Source organism: Pelophylax lessonae, assembly GCF_965119305.1.
Source record: "Pelophylax lessonae genome assembly, chromosome: 8".
NCBI lineage: Eukaryota > Metazoa > Chordata > Amphibia > Anura > Ranidae > Pelophylax > Pelophylax lessonae.
In genome coordinates this window covers 84,735,997-84,753,259 of record NC_138775.1, presented here as the reverse complement: position 1 = coordinate 84,753,259, position 17,263 = coordinate 84,735,997, and the positions used below count along the sequence as shown (strand labels likewise).

The 17,263-nt window shown below is 41.4% G+C and overlaps 1 protein-coding gene across 1 annotated transcript in view; it reads left to right on the top strand.

The window, feature by feature from the left end:
• The window catches only part of LOC309562157 (inter-alpha-trypsin inhibitor heavy chain H3-like), a 176,211-nt gene that overhangs the window by 77,666 nt on the left and 81,282 nt on the right, over positions 1 to 17,263 (top strand). The window contains exon 14 of the mRNA XM_082266282.1: positions 17,094 to 17,254. Coding sequence (XP_082122408.1) covers positions 17,094 to 17,254 — 161 coding nt within the window. The remainder of the gene's footprint in view (positions 1 to 17,093; positions 17,255 to 17,263) is intronic.

The following is a 17,263-nucleotide window of genomic DNA, read 5'->3' as shown; positions in this document are numbered from 1 at the left end:
TTTGGGATACCATAGCAGAAGTTGAAAAAAAGAAAGATGTGGTAATACGCCCAGCCGATAAAGGAGGCGGTCTTGTGATCATCAAAAAACAAGATTATGAGGACGAAATGAAAAATCTCCTGAGTATCCCTGGCACATACAAACAATTATCTAAAAATCCAAAGAACGAATACAAGAAAAAATTAGAGGCATACATCAAGAAAGGAACTAAATTAGGAATATTAACAGAAAAGGAAGCTATGTACCTACTTCCAAAAGCAGCAAAAACACCTGTCATCTACTATCTCCCAAAGCTTCACAAAAGGTTGGATAAACCTCCAGGGAGACCAATAGTTAGCGGGATCGAATCACTCTTCTCTAGACTTGGGGAATATCTGGACACATTCCTTCAGCCGCTAGTCAGCAATGGAACATCATATTTAAAAGACAGCACCCAATTGATCAAAGAACTGCAACAATTCACAACAAAGGAGACACAGTTTCTGGTAACAATTGACGCAAATTCACTTTACACCAGCATTGAACAGAAGGATGGGATAGAAAGCGTCAGAAAGGCTTTATCAGAAGAAACCGACCTAAAACAAGCACAGATCAACTACATTGTAGAAGGGTTGCAACTTGCAATGGAAAATAATTATTTCTGGTACAATAAAGTATTTTACCTACAAACAAAAGGAGTGGCCATGGGGGCACGTTATGCCCCCAGTGTAGCCAACATCTTTATGAACATGCTTGAGGAGAAAATTATCTATGGAAAAAGTATACCACAACTACAGTACTACCGTCGTTACATTGATGACATATTCTTAGTATGGGAAAAAAGCACAAGACACTTTAAATAATTTTATTCAGCAACTCAACAACAACCCTTATGGTATAAAATTTACAGCCAACTATGATAAACAACAAATTGATTTCCTGGATCTACAGATTTTTAAAAAGGTTGATAGAATAGAGACCAAAACTTTTTTTAAGCCTACAGATAAAAACGGGTATATCCCGACCTCCAGCTGCCATCATCCAAAATGGAAGCAAAACATACCTAAAGGACAATATATGAGGGTCAGAAGAAACTGTACCAATATTGAAGATTTTGAAATACAAGCTGCAAAACTAACTAAACGATTTGAGGAGAAAGGATACGATAAAGTGATTTTAGAAAGAACAAAAGACAATATAAAAAATATGCCAAGAGAGGAACTACTAAAAACGAAGACTCGAAACAACGATAATAATTTTGAATATGCTTTTATAACTGGTTTTAACAAGCAATACAAATCAGTAGAAAAAATTTTTAAGAAGTACTGGCCTATTTTAAAATCAGATAAGACTTTCTCTAAAATTTTACCAAGTAGGCCAAGATTCATTTATCGTAAGGCACCTACGCTGAGGAACAGACTTGTCCACAATGTAGTAAATCCTCCAAAAGAAGTGAAACTTTTTCCGGATATGAAGGGTTTCATCCGATGTCGTAATTGCCTAGCCTGCAGAAATAACCCAGCACAGAAAAAGAAAACCACACAATTTAAATCCAATGTGAATAAGAAGACTTTTAAAATAAAAAACCTGATTACCTGCCATAGCACTCACGTGACTTATATTGTCGAATGTCCTTGCAAACTACAGTACATAGGCAGAACTACCAGACCCTTAATGGTCCGTATCAGGGAACACATTGGAAATATTAAAAGAGGATTTCCTAAACACAGTCTATCCAGACACTTTAGAGATGTACATAATCGGAACCCTAAAGGGCTAATATTTTATGGAATAGACAGTATTAAGGAACACTGGAGAGGTGAAAATAAAACCAGAAAAGTTTCACAAAACGAAACAAAGTGGATATATTTGTTAGAATCCCTACAACCTGGAGGACTTAATCTTGACATAGACTTGAATTGTTTTATTTCTGACTTTTAATTAATTTTTAATCTTTTAATTAATTTTACATTACTGACAACTATCAACAAATTTGTCATTAAGTTCCCATTGGAGCAATATATCATGTCCTAATACACTTAGTTATTTCTTTATATAGTTTCTTCTGCATACAATTATGGAAATTTACCCATATATTCTCCTTTAACTAGAACATATACTAATTATGACTAACACTAACTCACATGACCTTCCCTTCGTCTATAGATACGCTAGGGCTGATTACTTGATCCAGATACTTATATATACCAGGAGTGATTATTTTGGTCTAGACACACCCTTCCAATTTATATAATGATAATTTATTTCTTGGTCCTTATAGTATATCATATGGATTTATAATGTTACATATATGACCACATATATGATGTTTATTGGTATATGTTTTTACATATACCTTTATTATAGGTATGTAGAGGTTTGTTAAATAATATACATCCTGTATATGTATGTATCACCCAGTGGGTTGCCTGTCCACAGGAAATGAATGCCTTTCTTTTCCCCAATGAGAATAGAGTAGAGAGCAAGATGTAACACAATATATATATATATATATATCCCCGCATTCCCATAATTATTTTAATATGAAATTTCATTTTAGATAATATATACTTTTTTTACAATAACTTAATATACATATCAGTTCCACAAACATGATGTAGTCCTTACTGGAATTATTCCATAATTATAATGCTGTCTCGGGCTGTTCCGCCAGATTTCCCGAATATTATAAAAAAAATTTAATAGTTTTTAATAATATATATATATTTTTAATAATAATTTCTCTTTATCTTCATTTAGAGTGTATATGTTTTTAAACCATTTCATAGTATTTTTTATCCAATCTATTTTTGACGATTATATTCTATGATGCTAATTTAAATATATTTTTACACCTATTTATTTAATTATCTATATTTAATTTAATTACTATATTTAATTATCTAATTATATTTTTCTATATTATCTATATTTAATTTAATTACTATATTTAATTATCTAATTATATTTGCCGCTAATTTAATTATATTCTTACATCTGAGAATACATAATCTCCAAATTATAGACTAATTAGCTTGGGCGCTTTTTCAGATCCTTTTGTTATTTTAAACTCAGTTTTACTACCCGTGGTCACAGAATAAACCAATTCACCTTTAAAACATTATCCTAGCAACTGCTGATTCTGGCTCCCGAATAAAATTCATTGGTCAACACAAACCACTCGGGAGAGTTCAACACTTCCTTTAGATTTAGATTAGTAAATCGATGACGCGCTAGCATGAATTTTCCGATTGGGCGCCCGTTCCGGTTGCCGGACAACCTACTAGGATTTATACAAGCGGGACTCACGTAGCCTCACGCTGCTCCTGATTACGTCAGCTTGATGACGAAACGCGTAGAGCGTAGGCACGTCAGTTCCGCCCTTTGAGACGCACATCCGGTTGCTGAGACGCACGGCGTCCGGAAGTACCGCTATACGAGGGGTTCGCGGTCCCTACCTGCTTACGGATGCTGTATCTTTGTTTTAAATGTGAGTACTTTATGTAAATTGTTTAATAAATGGATACATTTTACGGTACATCACTATATTAGCGTTTTCTATCCATATAATCTTGGACATCATTCCTAATACTCTGGAGCGCTGCCTATGATCCCATACTACACATCGCCTGCCTAAATACCTAACTATTGGAGGGAGGAAGTGCAATTGATCCCAGAAGGAGTGGAGAGGCTCACCGCAGTTTACCGGGGAACACCCCATTAATCCAATGCTGGTTACCCCTGTAGGGGTGCCGCTCTCTGGTGAGTGCGGGCTACATAGGAAGGGGAGCATGGAAATTCCCTCACCCGGCACCCACATCCTGATCCACCACTGGGAAGCACCCCCTCCATCCATGAAAATTTCTTCTGGCACAATATTGCTGCACAATTTTGGAAGATCATTATATTGATCAAATCTGTGGACTTTTTTCACTTTCATTATGGACTATTTAATTCTTTGTGTATCTTTATTTTATTCACCAGATATCAATTATATTTATTCCTGGAATCCCTATAAGTGTTTTTAGAGATCCCAAACACTTCTATTTCACTTGGCACAATATTTAACTTTTTATTACCATTTTTATATATTAATTCTCACCTGGATATCCATTATTTCACTATATTGGGAGATTTCTTTGTTTTTTGGTATTGACATTTTACTCCTGATATCAATACACCACTTGGCACGTTTTATCACTTTACAATTGTTTTACTTGGATATCCACACTTATCATCTTTTAATAGCACTGCCACCTAGTGTCTACATTATTTACTACACGAATCACCTTAATTATTTATTTATTTTTAGATTCACACATTTTCTATTTATTGCCTGTAGGCACTGCACATATTTGATTTATTTATGTCGTGTCACCTTATTCATTGGTTTATAATTAATTATTAGATATTAATTATTTATTAATGCTATAAGTTTATCAACTGTTGGTTAGAATACACACTGTGGCATTGCATTGGAATCATTGGGTATATATAAGGACCATTACTTATACCATTGATATCACATTTTTATCACCTACATCTTCCTTGTATTTGTAAGATACATTACTCCCCTGTATATATAAATTTTTTATAATTACTGGCAGCGCCAATTACCCTATCAAACTCCTATTATCCTGATATAGTTTTACTATATTTTTGGGGTAGGCTGCAGCCAATCTAGTAACCAGATCCATTCGCGCGGAATTCTCTTTTTATCAGAAAAGAACGGACCGCCTGTCCGTTCTCATCCGATCCGCCAGACGGATGGAAAATAGAGTTTCGGATAGCAGCGGGTGTCGGCGGAGATGTCTCCACTGACATCCTCTGCCCCATAGGGATGCATGGAGCATCCGATCGGGTCTGCCTGAAAAACTGACAGGCAGATTGGATCGGATCGGATCGCCCATGTGAAAGGGGCCTTACTGAGTGCCTAGATTGACTTGCAAAGAAGGCTAAGCACTAAAGCTGGCCAAACACTTATAGATATTCGGCCAATTCAGAAGGGACTGACACATGAGTGTGAAAGTCCCCACTTGACAGAAGCTGATCGTTTGATCCATCTCTGTCAAAGGGACACGTTGAAAATGTTCTCGATCAGTGGCTGCAGCCACTGAACAGTGTATTCTGACAACTGTAGGTATCGCTGCCAGAGTACAATGTCCTAACAGGGGGGATTTCTCCATCCAAAAAGTGTACACCTACACAGTGCGCTGCTTATTTTTTTAAAGTGATTTTTATTTGATACTGACCTCAGCCCCCTGCTATTCGTTTTCTTCGGCATCGAGGGGATTTCTTCATCCACCTCATTTGGCTAACAGTGTATGGACAGTGGTGGAAATGGTTAATGGATCCATAGGTGTGCGCAGCCAATTGCATTAGGGTGTGCACCCCAAAGCTCAAACACATGTGTGTGTATGCATGTGTATATATACTGACGGTGTCAGTAGAGCTGTGGATGGTATCAGTTGGGCAGAGATTGGTGTCAGTAGGGCAGTGGATGGTGACTGTAGGTTTTTTTATTCGTTTTTTTTTAAATAATTTTTAAGTTTTATTTATTTTTTTACAATATTTTTAGGGTCTAAACAGGGGGAATCTGCGCCACATAGGATGATTAGGGTGTGCCCAGGCACACCTGGCATACCCTGTGCGCACGTCTATGAATGGATCTCATTATGACAGACAGATAAACTTACCACAACAAGCACATGTATGCCTATTGAGCTCTCAAAGTGTTACAGGTTTTTTAAAAAGATCTTCAACACTTTGCAAATTTTTTTGAATATTTTAAGCTGTACCAATATTCTCTAGAAAGAAATAAAGTTCCAGGAAGATCTGATTACATTTCCTTTAAAAACCTAAAGGATAAGTTTACCTTTGGGAACAAGTTACATGTTCCACCTGTTTTAGGGTGAAACGTAACATGTTTCCAATGCTGCAGCCGCTGTCTGATTCCCCCACCCCCCATAACAGGACTACGTGGAGAAGTTCCCCATACTAGCAGTCACTTTTTGAAATCAGTGCCACCATGCGGCACGGTCTCGTCATTTACTCATTCACCCAGCTCTGTGTGTGAATGAACTACAAGCCCCGACATCCTTTGCGGCTGTCGGCTTGTAGTTTCCAAAGAACTACCACGGCGCTGTGGAGCGCCATGATAGTGCATTAATCCTTCCTGTCAGATTGTATCTGCCTGCTCGTACAGGATTTACGGGCACACAGATACACTGAGAGATCTGAAAAAGACCAGCATGGCGCATGGCACTCGTGATCGCTGGTGCCATTCTTTACAGGCTCCAAAAAAAATGCACATTTTTTTACCTGCAAAAGGATAAGGATAATTATCATTCAGCTTTGTAAAAATAAATAAATAAATGCACATTTTTTTGCATGTAAAAAAATGTGCATTTAATATTTTTTTTTTTTTATTACTAGGAGCCTGCAAAGCATTGCACCTACGATCAACAGATTGCGGGTGCCATGCAGGGCTCATGTAGCTTGTCAGTGTAGGCTGTCTGCTTGTACCTCATACGGCAGGCAGGTACACACCGACCAATGAACTACCTACAATGCTCAACAGCACCCTGGATGGTAGTTCATTGAGAACTACAAGCCTAGAGCCGCAGTCCTCCCATTCACAGAACTCTGTAAATAAATCATGTGGACAGGGGAGTGGAGCCACACACGAGTGCTTTTTTTTTTTTTTTTTTTTAATTGTGAAAGGGAGTGCAGGGAGAAGATCCCCCCTTGCTGTCATGACAGGGGATGAGGGGTGGTGAGGGGGAGCTGCTGCAATAGTAACATGTTACACGTTACACGTTACACGTTACACACTGAATACGGGTGTAACATGTAACATGTTAGAAAAGGTGAACTTATCCTTTAAACATCAAAAAAACGATATAAAATAATTAAAAATATATATTGACCACTGTTTATGCCACATTCAGGTATGCATACAAAGAAAAAAGATAAGAAAGGACCCCATCCTGTATAAGGAGGACTTTAATGGCATAGTGGGACCATATTACACTTGTTAAAAGGTATCAAAATATTTATTTAGAAAACCTTAAAACTATGTCACATACATGAAATACATATTGCATCAAAACCACTTTGACAGCAGTGCACAAGACATGCTACACATATAACCTCCAACAGGGGCCAATCACGACATACACCCCAAAAAGAGGGGTGGTGTCATGAAGCAACCCCAGTCGGGGATTTGTAGGGAATGAAAGTTGCCTCCGTAGGTCAACGTGTTTTGCCGTAAGCATGGCTTCTTCAGGACCCAAATGAGAGAGGAAGGAACTTATATTCTGAAAAGCACTGACAAAACGTACCAGGTCATCATATTATGCCTCCTGGGCAGACACAGGGATTGTTGAAAAGTCCCCTCAGCAAGATCTTATATAAATGTGTAAGGAAGCTGTCTGCTTTCCTTTCCTGAACTCAGTCCCAAATGTACTTCCACTGAAATAGCTTATAAAAGGTACTATTTATAGGTAGGTAACCTATCATCGCCTTGTAATATATATATATATATATATATATATATATATATATATATGCTGTAGGGAATTAGGAGCGTGTTACCAGTTGTGGTATATTGCGGCTTGTTTCTATGGGGCCACCAGCTCAGTAATATATGCTACATCCTATGTCTCAGGTCTCATGTCTCCCAGAAAACAAGACCATCTTCCATCTTTCAGAGGAAGTAAGTTTGGGACTGAGTCAGAAGGAAAGCAGACATCTTCCTTACACATTTATATAATAAGATCTTGCTGAGGGGACTTTTCTACAATTCCTGTGTCTGCAAGGGAGGCATATTATGATGTCCTGGTTCGTTTTGTCATTCCTTTTCAGAATATAAGTTCCTCCCTCTCTCGTTTGGGTCCTGAAGAATCCGCGCTTACGGCGAAACGCGTTGACCTACGGAGAGTACTTTCATTCCCTACAAATCCCTGACTGTGTTTGCTTCATGACACCATCCCCGTTTTTGGGGTGTATGTCGGGATTGGCCCCTGTTAAAGGTTATATGTGTAACATGTTTGATTTATATCTTTATTGGTGATTTTTTATATATATATACATTTCAAACAAACATTGTCATGATCTGACCAAACCCCACCCCCCTTACCTCCCCCTCCCTCCTCCCCCCAATTAAACCAAAAAAAAAAAAACCCCAAAAAAAACAAAAAGAAAGTTTTTATACTTTTATACACTCATTCCCAACATTTCTTCGTATGAAGATGTATTCCATACTATATTACCGTACGCCAGAAGGGGTATGGGGACCGTCCCCCCGCGGCCTGGACCAGGCTCCGCCCAGGATGACCCTCTCTTAAACTCCCTTTAAGAAGAATTGGCTTCCAAGTATTGCACCCAGGGTCTCCATCTCAACTTAACTTGATCCTCTGAATTTCCCAATATGGCGGACAGTTCTTCCATCTTAAAAATCTCGTTGACCTTCCCACACCACAACTCGTAAGTTGGGATCACTGTCTGTTTCCAGAAAATAGGTATGCATGCCCTTGCTGCATTCAACAGACGCAGAGTCAGGGACTTCCTGTAGCTCCGCACTGAGCTTCCTGTCAAATGCAGCAAGCACAACGCGGGGTCCTCTAGTATATCCACGTTGGCTATCTGTTTTATAGCCACTGCTATCTTATTCCAAAATGGCTGCACTCTTTTACATCCCCAAAAAATATGTACCATATTTCCATCCTCCAATCCACACCGCCAGCATTTTCCTGAGACCGCCTCTTTTATTCTGTGTAATAGTGATGGGACTCTATACCATCTGGTTAGAATTTTATACCCTGTCTCTTGGATCTTACAATCTAGTGACGATTGGTGAACTAATCTCAGGATCTTATTTATCTGCTCTTTTGACCACACAGTGTTTAACTCCTGCTCCCATTTTTGGATAAACGGCAATTGTTGGTCTCCCTCTTCTTCTGACAATTGTGTATAGAACCTTGAGATCAAATGGCGCGTCGCTTTACCTGTTCTACACATATTTTCCAGATCTGTTAGCTCTCGTGGTGCATACCCTTTCTGCCGAACTGATCTAATATAATTATACAACTGATAAAGGCTGAAATAATCTAGCGATTCTCCTGCACCTGTCCTAAGTTCTTCTAGGGAGGGCATAGGCCCATTTTGCCATATATCACCTAGGCGCCTTTTACCATTCTGAGCCCACCTACGGAGTCTGGCATTTATACACCCCGGGGGAAAATCCGGGTTCCCCAAGATCGGTGTCATCGGAGATATACCCGGGGCTACCCTCCAATGCGACTGAATTCTCTTAGTTTCTTTTATAGTCGCTCCCACTGTAGGATGTTTGAGAATAGCGTCTTTTGATTCGAACACCGACCATGGGGCTGGGGGGGTTAGCTGACCTGATTCCTCATTCTCTAAATCCACCCATCGTTTGGTAAGTTTATTGCAGTGCCAGTCTACCACCCTTACTATATGGACCGCCCTGTAATATCTCAGGATATATAAAAGCAAAAATTGACCAGCGCTATGGAGTGTGCGGTGTAGCGTGAAGGAGTAACAGGTGTAAGCGGCCAACAACCAAACCCCAAAAGGGGTCAAGAAATTAGTGGAGTGCAAAGAAAGGTTGTAAACGGCGCTACCTGGTGCAAATAAATATTTAGATAAAAATAAAGTGCAATCTCTTATAATCCATATTAAAATGAGGGGGTGTGTCCCATAAAACCAAAAGAATAAAGATTTATATACACTGTGTATCAAGTGATTACAAATAAAATAACCTGGTATGTGGTGGATAAAACCCAGAAAGTGCTAAAGTGCAATAAATAAATAGCATAGACAGTGTTTTTATTGTGGTATACAAATAATAAAATCATCAACTGTGAGAAAAAATAAATATTAGTGAGTATTTCTGGCAATGTTACTGTCAAGGGTGCAGCATGCCAGTAGAAACCCTTTAAGTGAAAAAAGGTGAAGTCAGGGATTTGTCCCTGTGTGAAATTAAACCAACAAAAAGAAAAAGAAAAAGAAAAAGAAAACCAGCTGCAATCACCTGTGTGACCACTAGGTGTCGCGCTGTATATACAACCTGCCCTAAGCAAATGTTCAGGCAAGATGGATCCTCACAGGTCCCCTCTCCACAATCAGCCAAGCACCAATTGGCGAATATCCATATGGGGAGAAGAAGAAAGGGGGAGCCTCGTGAAGTATAAAATCATAAACTGCAGTAAAAAGAATGTAGCATCCACTCACTGTATGGAGCCGTGGTAGCTGCCTCGCATCAGTTGCAATCGCCGGGAAGCTTCCGCGTTCCACGGCGGTAGAGTCTCAAACCGGAAGTGACGCTGTGACGCAATGGACCCGCCCTACGCGTTTCGTCATCGACGTCTGCTGGAGACGTCGATGACGAAACGCGTAGGGCGGGTCCATTGCGTCACAGCGTCACTTCCGGTTTGAGACTCTACCGCCGTGGAACGCGGAAGCTTCCCGGCGATTGCAACTGATGCGAGGCAGCTACCACGGCTCCATACAGTGAGTGGATGCTACGTTCTTTTTACTGCAGTTTATGATTTTATACTTCACGAGGCTCCCCCTTTCTTCTTCTCCCCATATGGATATTCGCCAATTGGTGCTTGGCTGATTGTGGAGAGGGGACCTGTGAGGATCCATCTTGCCTGAACATTTGCTTAGGGCAGGTTGTATATACAGCGCGACACCTAGTGGTCGCACAGGTGATTGCAGCTGGTTTTCTTTTTCTTTTTCTTTTTCTTTTTGTTGGTTTAATTTCACACAGGGACAAATCCCTGACTTCACCTTTTTTCACTTAAATGGTTTCTACTGGCATGCTGCACCCTTGACAGTAACATTGCCAGAAATACTCACTAATATTTATTTTTTCTCACAGTTGATGATTTTATTATTTGTATACCACAATAAAAACACTGTCTATGCTATTTATTTATTGCACTTTAGCACTTTCTGGGTTTTATCCACCACATACCAGGTTATTTTATTTGTAATCACTTGATACACAGTGTATATAAATCTTTATTCTTTTGGTTTTATGGGACACACCCCCTCATTTTAATATGGATTATAAGAGATTGCACTTTATTTTTATCTTAATATCTCAGGATATCTGGTAATCCCATCCCACCTCTTACTTTGGGTAAGGCCAACGTCTGCATCTTAATTCTCGGGGATTTGTTTGCCCAAATATAGGCGCGGAGTATGCCCTTGATTGATTGAAAGAATTCTTTTGGAACTGCTATTGGAATTGTCTGCATTAAATACAAAATACGGGGTAACACATTCATTTTAATAACGCTACAGCGCCCAAACCACATCACTGCCAACAGCTGCCATATTCTAAGATCTGCTTTAATCTTTCCTACAAGCGGAAGGTAATTCTTTCTATAGAGATCCACGGGATCTGCCGTTAACTGTATCCCTAAGTATTTCAGTGTATCTGAGGCCCATTGAAACGGGAACGCTATTCGAAGTGCTCTCTCTTCTTGGTCAGATAACGATATGTTGAGTGCCGCTGATTTAGTTAAATTAATTTTATAATTAGAGAACCCACTGTATGTTTTCAGGGCGTCTAGAATATTTGGTAATGAAAGAGAAGGGTTAGTAGCAAAAAACAGCAGGTCATCCGCAAACGCGGCCACCTTGTATTGTTCTTCCCCGCTTTGGATTCCCGCTATATCCGGAGAACTCCGAATTCTGCACAATAGGGGTTCCAGACACAACACGAATATAAGCGGGGATAGAGGGCACCCCTGCCGTGTGCCATTAGAGATAGGGAAGTAACTCGACCTCCATTCATTTACCCTAACCGCAGCCGTAGGGACCGTATAAAGTGCCAGTATAAATTGCAGCATTTGTGGTCCCAGGCCTATGTATGACAGGGTGGCCCGGATAAAATCCCACGCCACCCTGTCAAAGGCCTTTTCCGCATCTGCTGCGAAGAGAACCATCTTCTTCCGTGATGTACGTGCCCGATGTATTAAATCTATGGCTCGGATTGTATTGTCCCGGGCCTCCCGGGTAGGAATAAAGCCCACTTGGTCGAAATGGACCAAGTCTGCCATATATGGTAAGAGCCGATTTGCTAATATTCTTGCGTATAATTTCGTGTCTACATTTATCAAAGATATCGGGCGATAGCTGCCGCAACACAGGGGGTCCTTCTCCTCTTTAAGTATTAGAGTAATGTGCGCCCGTAAAGAATCCAATGGGAATGCCGCTCTTCTTCCCACTTCATTGAAATGTGATAGTAGGGGGTTCTTTAAACGCTCCCCAAATTTCTTGTAATAACTTAAAGTAAAGCCATCTGGGCCAGGTGCCTTATGTGCCTTGGTCTGTGAAATCGCAGTGGCCAGCTCTTCCCCCGATATATCGCCTTCCAAAGTCAGTACTTGGTCCTCTGAAAGTGTACGCATGCCCGAGTCTCGTAAATACTCCTCTATCTGCTTCCCCTTTTCTGGACTTTTCTTGCTCCCTATTTCCGGTAGGTTATATAGCGACCGATAGAAAGAGCAGAACTCTTCTGCTGTCAGCTGAAGTGTGAACCTCCCCACCTTTTGTATTTCTAAGACGCAAAATTTGAGTTCGTCTTTTTGGGCCCCTCAATGCTCGTGCCAGCATCGCCCCTGGTTTATTTGCGTATTCATACAGGTGTCTTTTCAACCATAACATATTTCGTACTGTCTTTTGGAAAAGTATCTGATTCAATTCCTCTCTTACCCGCATGAGAGGGATCAAGTGAGCTTCCGCAAGCGTTCTCTTATGCTGTCTACTCAGATGTTGAATTTTAGTTAGATATTCTTTAATTTTCGCCTCTCGCTCTCTTTTACGCTGTGCACCCAACTGTATCAGAACCCCTCTTATCACGCACTTGTGCGCTTCCCAGATCGTGGAAGGTGAGAGCGACTCCGATGTATTTTCCAAAAAGTAGTTATGTAACGCCTCCTCTATCTTCCCCTCCGTTTCCGAGGATTGTAATAAGGCCTCATTTATGCGCCATGATCTTGGACTACAGTTTTTTGATTCCCACTCTATACTCACATACACCGGAAAATGGTCAGAGATTGAAAAATCTCCGATATCTGAGTCTGTCACTAACGGCAGGTCTGCCTGGGTAACCAGGATTCTGTCTATCCTACTATATGCCTTGTGGATTGGAGAATAGAAAGTGTAATTTCTCTCCCCTGGGTGCATCAACCTCCATGGGTCTATGAGGCCCAGGAGGGAGATCTCTTTTTGTAGCCTTCGTAATTTAGCAAATGACATATATGAACTTCTTTTGGAGGTATCCAACAGAGGTTCTGGGGCATAATTAAAGTCACCTCCCATCACTAAGTGCCCTTCCCGGAATTCCAAGACAACTGGAATCATTTTCTGTAAAAACATTACATGCTCATAGTTGGGAAAATAGACATTTACGAGGGTTACCTCGACCCGTCCTATCCACCCCTTCACCAACACGAACCTACCCATTGGGTCAGCCAATTCTTCTTTCAGGGTCCAATTCATAGCACTTGATATTAAAATGCTCAGACCCTTTGATTTAGCAATAGGGGATGTAGCGTGGTAAACCCATGGAAAGTCTTTATTGTACAATTTTGGTACTGCATCTTTGCGGAAGTAGGTCTCCTGAATGAAAGCTATTTGTGTAGCATCTCGTTTTAGATCTCCCATAAGTCTCCTACGCTTCTGTGGGGTTGATAGTCCCCTCACATTATAGGTCGTAATCTTACAACCTGCTGCCCCCCCCTGGGTCGCCCCACCTCCAGCCACCATTGTGGAACGGTCCCCTGACCCCTACGGCCACACAACCTATGCGAGAAAAAAGAAAAAAAAAAAAAAAAGAATAATTAAAAAAAATAATTAAAAAAAATTTGTAAAAAAAAAAAAAAAAAATTGACAAGAAAAGAAACCCCCCTTCACCCACACAAGTATGTATATACTGTTTAATACCCACTACCCCTACCCCCCTCTAATGGTTATCTAAACCAGCGCAACCAGGCGCTATCTACTGAGGGGGCCGTGGTTCCCAAAACCCCGCGAGCAAGCCACTGTACCTGGACACTCTCCTTCAAGAACACAAGAGGGAAGAAAAAAGAAGAAAAGGCTGGGCTCCAAAAATTGGAGCTAAGAAAATGGGCTCTACTCCCTCTCACCCCTACCGTGGTGGTAAGGATGTAGTCCCTATCTTATCCCTGGCAGACAGTAAAACTATAAATTTAAAGTGTCCAGCTAGAGGAGCTCTAACTCGGCGGACGATCGCCTCCCTTCACATAATGTCAATGTCCTACTCCCCCCCCCCGCCCCAGAGACCCCCTCTTACGCCTCCCGATCTAGTCAAACTACCCCGAGCCAGGTCGCAGATAAAGGGGACTTAATTGCTACATGGTCAGATCCCTTGCTTGTGCCTTCTACTCCTATCACTCTATGGATTCCCCTCCCCCTCCCCCCATCTCCCTTCCTGAGGGCCCCGGGGCCCCCTCACCCCCCCCCCCCTTCTGCAAAACATCTACCCTCCCCTCAACTCCATCTTAACCCTTCAGACTTGCGCTAGGTCCTGGGAGGATCTCTCTTACTCACTTCTAGTTGCTATTAACCATAACTATTCCCTGAGTCACTATATCCTCTGTATACACCCTAATAGTGATTTAAATTCGGTATTATTAAGTCTCACATATCTTCTTTTTTATGTCTTAAGCGTGTCCCGCACGAAGTGAGGGAACACTCTCGAATTACCTCTACCTCAGTGCCCCCTTCCCTCTTAACCCTTAAGATCGTGCTCCGGCCCTCCATGGCTGGGCACGAATAGAAACAAAAAAAAAAAAAATTTATAAAAAAAAAAAAAACACCTTGTGAATTTATTGTTGATTTCTACAGATACAAATATATAATATCCAACTTTCCTGTGAAACAAAAAAAAAAAATCCAAAAACGCACACCACAAATCTCCCATAAGAAAAACATGAAAAGCATGGAAAAATAACACAAATCACACTAAAAGTAACCCCCCCCCCTTCCCCTTCGAGGGTGACTCAGATAGTAAGGACATATAAAAAGTAAAACAGAAAAAATGCAGAAAAAACGCCCATATCTTGACAAAGCAAATGTTCGAGGCGGGTGTGGGGATACCAGGGACCTCCACACATCTTAACTTTCCCCCCTCCCAGAAAGAGAGGGAGAAGAGGAGATAGGGAGAACCCCAGAAACAAACAAAAGAAAAAAAAAAACGCATGGGAAAAACCGGAAAAAAAAAAAACATGGAATAGGCCAGGAACCTGTGTGCAGCACTTTTAGGTTCGTTGTATTAATGTCTCCTTGTCCTGAGCATCTCTTTTGCTCCCACACTTATCTGCTCCCAATTTCACCCATGTTGTATGGCTTAATTCATGTAATAGTTCACGGAGTTTCCTAGGACATCCATCCAGTCACTCACATGGATCGGGGCGCACCCCAAAAATGTAAAGAGCCCGGGGAGCTGGTCTGGCCATTTCAATAAGAACGTTTCTCTGTCTTTCACCACTTTCAAATGGAAGGGGTGTCCCCAAAAATAGGTTGCTCCCACTTTTCTTATGACCTCTAGGAGGGGTTTAATTGCGGCTCTCATCTTTAGGGTCCCCCGTGAAAGATCTGGCAACAGTTTCAGCTGAGAACCTTCATACTCAATCTGCCCTTTTGCCCATGCTTGTCTCATTATGTCTTCTTTAAGTGAGAACAGGTGAATCCTAATCAGGACATCTGGGATTAGTTCTGTTACCGTCCTTCGGGGCGCTTTAACCCTGTGCACTCTGTCAATTTCCATTTTTTCCATTTGGGGTCTCTCTAACACACCATTCAAAATACCCACTACTGTGGTTCTGAGCTCTGGGCCCTTTACGGATTCAGGCAAGCCCCGCAGTCGAATATTATTCCTTCGGCTGCGGTTCTCGGCATCATCCTGCTGCAGCCGCAACCAGGTGACTTGTTTTTGCAACTGCGCTCGTGAACTTTCTAATTCAGAGATTCTGACTTCAAAATCACATTGTACTGTTTCTGTATTCACCAGTCTGCCTTCAATTTGGTCAACTTTTTGTTTTAAACCACATATTTCCATTTTAATGTCACTCACGATTGCTGCAGCCATGTCTTGGATATCCTGTTTCGTCGGGATCAGCTTTACAAACTCACTCCACTCCGCTGTTGATGGTATTTGGGGCTGTTGCGGCATAATCAGGGATTCTTTGGGCTCTTCGTTCCTTTGTTCATGCGATATATCCATTACTAAAGGCTTCTTCCCACCAGAAGAGACCCCAGTAGATTGAGTGTTTGTAGCTTTGGGCCCTTTCTGCTGAACTGCCATTCCTGAGTTTGTTTGGCGTTTCTGTGATGTCTTGGTCCCAACAGTGCTTCGTGATGCCACTGTGCGTCTCAGAAAATAAGAGGTGATGTCTGTCCTTTTCTCTAGGGCTTGCTTCTGCTCCGGGCTGGCTGCTTGAGTCATATATACAGGGGAGACCAGCGACCTCCGCATCTACTGTCCCAGCTGGCACTCGACCCCGGCTCTCCTCCTCCACAGCCCCTCAGCCCCACGCCGACCCGTACGGTCTTTCACCCTATGCTGTACCTCTCTCACCCTGAGGCAGGGTCCCGCACATTCAGCATATGACCGCCTGCTTCCTTGCCACCACCGCTGCTTTATGGCTCCCCGAGCCTGGATTTCCCCATTACCATCCTCCGTGAGCCTCGGGCCCCGCTCTGCACCTAGCGGGGTAGGGGGGGGAGAGCCGACTCACTCACTGCAGGGCGCTCTCTTCCACCAAGCAGAGCTCCTCACTGCTCGGCCTCTCACGGAGCCATTGACGAACCACGCCCCCTATATGTGTGACATGTTTTGTGCAATGCAATATGTATTTCATGTCATGTGACATAGTTTTAAGTTTTCTAAATAAATATTTTGATACCTTTAACAAGTGTAATATGGTCTCACTATGCCAGTAAAATCCTCCTGATACAGGATAGGGTCCTGTTTTTTTTCTTTGTATTATACAAAATAATAAAAATGTTTGTTTAGTAGAGATATTAAAAATCCCAATATTTGCATGAAGAGTTTCTGCAGACCCATTGGAGAAAGAAAAACTTAAACAGCAGGCGTTGGATCTCTCTCTGAAGTTCAAGTTTGTGACTCCTTTAACATCTATGGTGGTTACAAAACCTGAAGAGAAAGAAAAGGAAGAAGAAACATTACTTGCTGATAAATTTGTTGAAGGTAGGAACG